The sequence below is a fragment of the Macrosteles quadrilineatus genome, unplaced genomic scaffold (assembly GCF_028750875.1).
Source record: "Macrosteles quadrilineatus isolate MER2022 unplaced genomic scaffold, UCM_ALF_1.0 Scaffold_5__1_contigs__length_97177068, whole genome shotgun sequence".
In the NCBI taxonomy this organism is placed as follows: Eukaryota; Metazoa; Arthropoda; class Insecta; order Hemiptera; family Cicadellidae; genus Macrosteles; species Macrosteles quadrilineatus.
The window spans coordinates 87,633,765-87,641,148 of record NW_026542598.1 but is presented as its reverse complement, the minus strand read 5'-3'; the positions used below and the strand labels follow the sequence as shown (position 1 = coordinate 87,641,148).

At 32.6% G+C, this 7,384-nt stretch overlaps 1 protein-coding gene across 1 annotated transcript; it reads left to right on the top strand.

Annotated features, from left to right (window-relative positions):
• Positions 1-2,071: 2,071 nt before the first annotated feature.
• LOC128995232 (zinc finger protein 418-like) lies at positions 2,072-3,505 on the top strand. Its single transcript, XM_054420177.1, has one exon. The coding sequence runs from the start codon at positions 2,226-2,228 to the stop codon at positions 3,393-3,395; it is 1,170 nt and encodes a 389-aa protein (XP_054276152.1). The 5' UTR covers positions 2,072-2,225; the 3' UTR covers positions 3,396-3,505.
• Positions 3,506-7,384: the final 3,879 nt, after the last annotated feature.

Here is a 7,384-nt window from a genome sequence, read left to right as displayed (position 1 = left end):
AGCAGGGAGGTCTACGTCACGTCGTCTCCTCTTAAACTGCTATCACTGATGATATCAGATCTTCGACCAGCTATTTTATTTGATTTATTTTTATTTTTATTTTACATTCCAACGGACAGCTTTATTTTGATATTTGGTACAATTCAGTGCAATAACAAACAAGACTTGCTTAAAGCTAATTATACAATAATTTTGAGTGAAAAACAAAGAATCAGAATCAAGTAATAACAAAACAAAAAGGAAAAACTGTTGTTCTCGAGTTTAGGATCTTATTGAAAGTCGAGTGAGACCGGAACTGTAATTTTTCGTTAAGGATGCTCCTTACACTAATTGTCATTATGAATTTTATAAACCTCAAACTCCTCCAAGGTGTCAAGTGTGCTACCTTTCCCACAGATATGTAGGCCCTACAATTTCTAAGCCCTAGTCAATGCTACTCATTGAGTCAATAGAGTCGACCAGGTGTTGGGCAAAGGCTGATTTTTGTTAAATCATTTTTGGAGTTGGTGTACCTTGTTGCGGGTTTCAAATGTCTAATCCATGTGGCCTATATATTATTTGCATGGGCAATCTGGGCAACTGATCTTGTAACCTTGAAACCAAACCAGCAATAAAGAAAAAGAAAAAAGGTGTTTACAAAATGTATGTAGTATTTTGGTCTGAAAATGGTTACTTATAGCTCCCACAACGACCATGGTAATCTGTCTGTGTGTAATCTGTCTGTCTCCATGATATACTTTCTTTTTACCATTAAAAAACCTTAAAAGAGAACAAAGAAACTGCGCCTAATCAATGGACACTTGGCCCATAGGCTGCTGGCGATTATTTAAAATTTCCCAGATCCATAAAAAATGAACATAATTAAGTTAGGTACCTACAGTTTACCGACTTTTTTGATGTCATAATTACAGTTCTCAGTTTCTTGGTCGGCTACACACCCTGGTTAGTTTAGTTGGTGGCTCAGCCGGTAGCGTCATATAATTTGGGCCCAAGGCAGCAATGACGTGGGTTCGGATTCTGGTCACTGCCAAAACATTTTTACATTACACTCCACCTTCGTACTGAGTACAGCTCACACCTTGCTTTGCTTGGTTACCTCCACAGTTGCCCACAGCCAAACAGTCAATGTAGACGGGAAAATGCAAGATTAAATAAGGCTGCCATCCCCTTAAAACAAAAATATTCAAGAACATATAGTTTTTCTTGTATTTGCACAGCAAAGTTTTCTCTGCAAAACGTGTTTCTGATTAGACAATATTCAGATTTGAGGTGTTTGTATTGATTAGCTGGATTTTATTTTACATTTTGACCATGGCAGCAAAACCCTGATATTTGATCATTATGATGTTATCGAGTGTGTAGAAATTATTAGAATGTTGTGAACTGATTGTTAAAAACCTGTTTTAACTGATTAATACATTTTTATAATAAGGTATGATCATTTTCGGAAGTGGACACAGATGAGTTCAGACATAAAAAAGGAATCTAATTCAAGCACAAACAACTAAATGAGATAATTCCTGATGTATTATTTTGAAGAATCACTCTAAATGTTATGTTTCCCCAACAAAAATTAAATTCAGTAATTCCTTTTGTTGAAGTAGAATTTAAATTACATTGAACATTTTTGTTCTAGGTTGAGAGAGTAAAGGGAATGAAACGAGAGATTATACTAATAATTTAAGAACTTAGTACAATATAATGGAAGAATAAAGAAAAACAAGAGAAAAAACAAAATCACTCAAGTATATTATAAAATACCTAATATGCAGAGCTAGATTTGAAGAAAAGAAAATTCAATGTTGAATGAGAAATCTATCATATATCTGCTATACAATTATGAGTCCTACTACACAAGATTACAATTTAAAATACATACAAACCCCTCTGATGTGTTGACTTTCCTGATTAGTTATTAGTAGAATTATCTGTTGAATTTCACAGAGATAAAAATTGCAAGAATAGATATGTTAACTCACACTAAACACTTTCCTCTCAAGTGTCCAATATGTGAGCAAAGCTGTTCAACTCTATCTGCAATGAAAGTTCATATGTTATATCATACTGGAGAACGTCCCTTTATATGTTTGACATGTGAAAGAACATTTTTCCTACTACACCAAGTTAAGAGTCATTTGTTGATACACTTTCGGAAGGGTCCCTATGAGTGTATTGTATGTAGGAAAACCTTTACATCCAAAAGCCACGTGAAGACACATATTGCAATGGTTCATACAGGAGAGAGACCTTACAGGTGCTCTACATGTCAAAAATCCTTCGCAAGGAAAGGTGATATGAAAAAACATTTATTGGTTCATACAGGCGAGAGACCTTACAAGTGTACTACATGCGGAAAATCCTTTAAAGCGAAAAGCAATATGAAGGAGCATACAAAGGTTCATACGGGGGAGAGACCTTATAAGTGCATTACATGTGGAAAATTCTTTGCATTTAAAAGTTGTATGAAGAAACATATTGCAATGGTGCATACAAGAGAGAGGCCTTATGAGTGCACATCATGTGAAAAATCATTTACAACCAAAAGTGATATGAAAAAACATTTATTGGTTCATACAAAAGAGAGACCTTACAATTGCTCTACATGTGGAAAATCCTTTACAACCAAAGGCGTAATGAAGTTACATTCATTGGTTCATACAAGAGAGATACCATACAAGTGCACTACATGTGGAAAATTCATTGCATCAAAAGGCTATATGAAATTACATAAATTAATTCATAAAGGAGAGAAACCTTATAAGTGCACTACGTGTAAAAAATCCTTTACAATGAAAAGTTATATTAAAAGACATTCATTAGTTCATACGGGGGAGAGACCTTACAAGTGCTCTACTTGTGGAAAAGCCTTTGCAACCAATAGTGATATGAAGAGACATTCATTGGTTCATACAGGAGAGAGATCTTACAAGTGCTCTACATGTGGAAAATTCTTTGTGTCTAATACTGTTATGAAGACACATACTAGACAGGTTCATACAGGAGAGAGATCTTACAAGTGCTCTACATGTGGAAAATTCTTTGTGTCTAATACTGTTATGAAGACACATACTAGACAGGTTCATACAGGAGAGAGACCTTATAAGTGCTCTTCATGTGGAAAATCCTTTACAACCAAAGGCGTATTGAAGATACATTCATCGGTTCATACGGGAGAGAGACCTTATAAGTGCTCTTCATGTGGAAAATCCTTTACAACCAAAGGCGCATTGAAGAGACATTCATCGGTTCATACAGGAGAGAGACCTTATAAGTGCTCTACATGTGGAAAATCCTTTACAACCAAAGGCGGATTGAAGAGACATTCATCGGTTCATATGAAGAGAGACCTTACAAGTTTACATGTGGAAGATTCTTTGCATAAAAAAACAATATGAAGACACATGCATTGGTTCATATAGGAGAGACACCCAATAAGTGCACTACATGTGGAAAATCATTTGCGTCTAACTTTTTATGAAGAGACATACATCGGTTTATACAGGAGAGAGACCTTAAGTTCACCTTAAGTGCATGTAGAAAATAAAAATCCTCAACTTAATGTAAATGGAAGAAATACATTATCTTGTTGTTAAACAGGAGAGAGTTCTTACATGTGCACTACATGTTTATAATCGTTTTGATTTATAACCTGTATCAAATTAAAATCAAATCAAATAAAATCATCTTTATTTAAGCTGTACATTCATACATGAATAGAGTCACAGAAAGAAAAAAAACACCAAAAGTACATTAAGTTTCTTATTTTATTTAAAACAATGGATAAATCTGTGAAATACAACCCTTTATCAGTAATATTGATTGTGTTAATTTAACAAGAACTATAGTTTTTAACTTTTTTTTTACTCTTTTTGTTGGCTAAATAACGAGGGGTCTAAAACTATAAGACAAGTTTATTAATTTCCCTCCCAAGATCTTGTAAACTAGTTTTTTCCTTTTATTATGGAATATAATCTTTTTAGTAAAGATAATTTGATAGATTGATAGAGCTATTAAAAGAAATCTTCTAAATTTCTTAATCTCTATGTATACTAGTTTTCAGATTGGATGGAAATTTGATAAATTTGGAAATTTGGATAAATTTGTCAATTTGGAATTAAGAAATTTTGATCCAATATGTGTTGGCTTTCTATGAGAAAAATGCAAGGCTATGCCGGGGCACGTCTATTTGATATATTTTTCTTGTATTATATGTGTGTATATCTTTGCGAATCACAAAGGTACCGGTACTTATGAATTTTACTTTTGGCGGAAATAATGCATTCTTAAATATACTGGTCATAGACAGTTAGAATATCTAATTGTGAAAAGTGGTTTCTTACAGATGTTTTAGGTCTTGGTTTAACATTATTCGCAGTGATTTTTTCAAGTTCATGTATTTTATCTAGGTTTTGTGCACTAGTACCCCATAGATATATAGATTATATGACGATTATATGACAGACGTTTTTGTAAATGTGCAAAATAAATACATTTTAATGTTTTTAAGACTAAAAATGCTGAAGAAATTTTGTTTGGTAAATTTAGAATATGTAAATTCTAATTCAAATGGTTAAGTCCACTAACATAAACATACAAATTTTGTGGAAAGTTTATTGTCTCTTCTTGACTTTGCTCTATTGATATGGACATTTCCGGATTGTCTTTATTTTGCACTGTTTTATTTATAAGTTTTAGTAAGAAGAAAATGCTATTTGTTTCTTCTTGATAAATAAAAAAATACTGTTTTTAGAGAAATAATATTAAAAACATTTTAATTATTCATTACACACTATTTCAAAATCATTATAAGATTTAGATGATGTTATAACAGTTAAATCGTCAGCATTCAGAACTAACCTGCTATTGATACCATTAAAACTTATTAATAATAAGTTCCTTATTACATATTATAAGAAGTTCCTTGTACATAGAACAAGTATAACAAAGGTCCAAGAATCCACAACACAAACACACAACAACAAACACAACAAAGGTCCTTGCGGAACTCCAGGTTTGATTCTTATTATTTTAAAGGTATTTTTTAAGGTTGACCAGTTGTTTCAGACACAATCTCAACATACTGTCTTCTGTTAAAGAGATTTGATTCAAACCAATGCATATAACGTTCTGTTCTGTTATACCCAAATTTTGCAATTTATTAAAAAGTATATTGTGTGAGATACTGTCAAAAGCTTTTGTAAGGTCCATAAAAAATACCAATTACTTTATTTTCTTTGTCAATTATAGTGTCTGTAAAATCCATTAAACCAGTAGTTATAGGCTTGTCATGTTACTCGTCATTTAAAAAGTAATTAGCCTATTTACCAAATAATCTACAATACGTTTGTACATTACTCTTTTATATATTTTAGATATGGAACAGTGGTGGCGATAAGAGCTCACGGGTCCCACTGCAAGTTTGTTCACCGGGCCCCCCTCTACCAATAATCTTTAATAACATTATCTGAGGTATTTTAAACTTGCATTTTTGCTTGGCACGGCATCTCCCGAGGCACCAAGGCTTCATCATATCGTGAATACTTCTTGTAGCCATGGAATCATTATTATAATCTACCGTGATTGCAACAAACCCTAGGACATCATCAGATAACAGCATCATCGTCTCCCTTGTTTGTGGCCCAATCCCTAATATCCCTAATGCCCCACGGTGAAGGAAACATTTTTTCTGCAATTGCAGCACAATTCTAGATTATATCTCCGGTCCCACGCAAAAAGAAACGTCATCACTGTCTTCTGCAAAAACGTCAAAACCTAGAATATTGCGCATGGTCAAGGAAACATTAAAGTCGTCTTCCACTATCAATTTGTTTCAAGTTATTTACAATTGTGTTAAAAAGTTATTAACAATTGTTGATCTTGCCGCTAAAAAGCTAGACAATAGGCATATTTTCATAATAACTTAGTTGTTTTATTTTACATCTGTACATTAGATATTTTTTACCGAGATTTCGATCACAGGACAACCTCTAATACTAAATAAATAACCTCCCTTATATGGATGGGTTATTATAGGGAATGTCATTAGGCTACATTGAATTTCACAAACATATTTCCTTAAAAATGTCAGATTCATCCTCTGTTGCAAAAACATTATGTTTATTATTATGGAATAACCCATATGTCCGTACAACTATTTGTAACAATTATTGTGTTTTTGATGGAATAAATTATTTGCAATATTCATTAATTTCTATATTTTTACTGAGTACTTAAGTTTTCTGCTGCAGGGAAGGTAACGAAGTATTTGAGTGGAATATTAATAGTTATTATTTAACAGCTTAAGTAAATTGGATCAAAATACATTATCCGTAAACAAGCAAACTAATTTACTTATTCTCCATAAAAATAACATAAGAATTGATTTAAAAATTAAGTTCATTCTATGTTCACATCAACTGGTCGACTAAGTGTAATGTGGATAGACTATCTGCATAGATGATCACCGCGTGGGTACAGTGTTAATCCTTTCCTGATTTTGGTTAAATTTCCCTGGGGCAGGACAAACTTGAATGAGTTTGTGAACCAGCATTATCGTACAATGGGAACGGGGTTTTATGCATGAAAAATTTGATTTTCCCATTTTTTACTTTGATAACAAAAAATTTTCGAATTATCTCCAAACAATGCAGCCGAGCTTAAAAAATAATTTTGTACATTGATGTTTTTGTATGGTTATTAGTTACAGAGAAAAATAAAAAAGGTGTAAATTTAAAATTCCGATGTTATTATATATTTTGATCAAACTTGGCACAGTTATCTATTTTATAATACAATTTGGATATTGTACTAAAAAAAACACACTACATTACCATCTCTGTTAAAGCAAACGTAGATACTTGTTCAACCTAATGTCATTTAAATAGATTTAATTGAAAATCCAATAAGGTAAATTTGCTTAGCGTGCACGTTTGCAGCAGCGGGGGTATTGCTTATAATGGTAAATGAAATACTAATCTCTATTTACAGTAAGAAAAACAAACTGTTTGTTTTGCCTGACTCCGGCCATACTACGCAATAGTCCGTAATTCTTTCAAACTGACTAAGAAGGAATTTCCCTTGAAAGTTATCTTTGTCATGTTACGACTTTAAAAAAGGCACTAGACACATGGGCTCTGGACAGTCGTCAGTCGTTTACGAAGGAAGAATTGTACTTGCCAGAGCCCAGTTTTTTCACATTCAGTATTTGTGGCTTTGTCAAGGGTGCGCTTTTTTAGTGAAAACCATGTCTGTATATAAATCAAAACCATCAACACAAAAATCATATATGACCATATTATTACTTCCAGCTTGGTCTTCAAATAAGTTATGTATTCCTCTAAAAACTTAACTTAACATTATATTTTGAAAAGGTTAATAAAAATAA

What these genes read in the sequence shown, in the direction of transcription:
- LOC128995232 (XM_054420177.1), top strand. Translation starts at nt 2,226, where the DNA reads ATGGTTCATACAGGAGAGAGACCTTACAGGTGCTCTACATGTCAAAAA.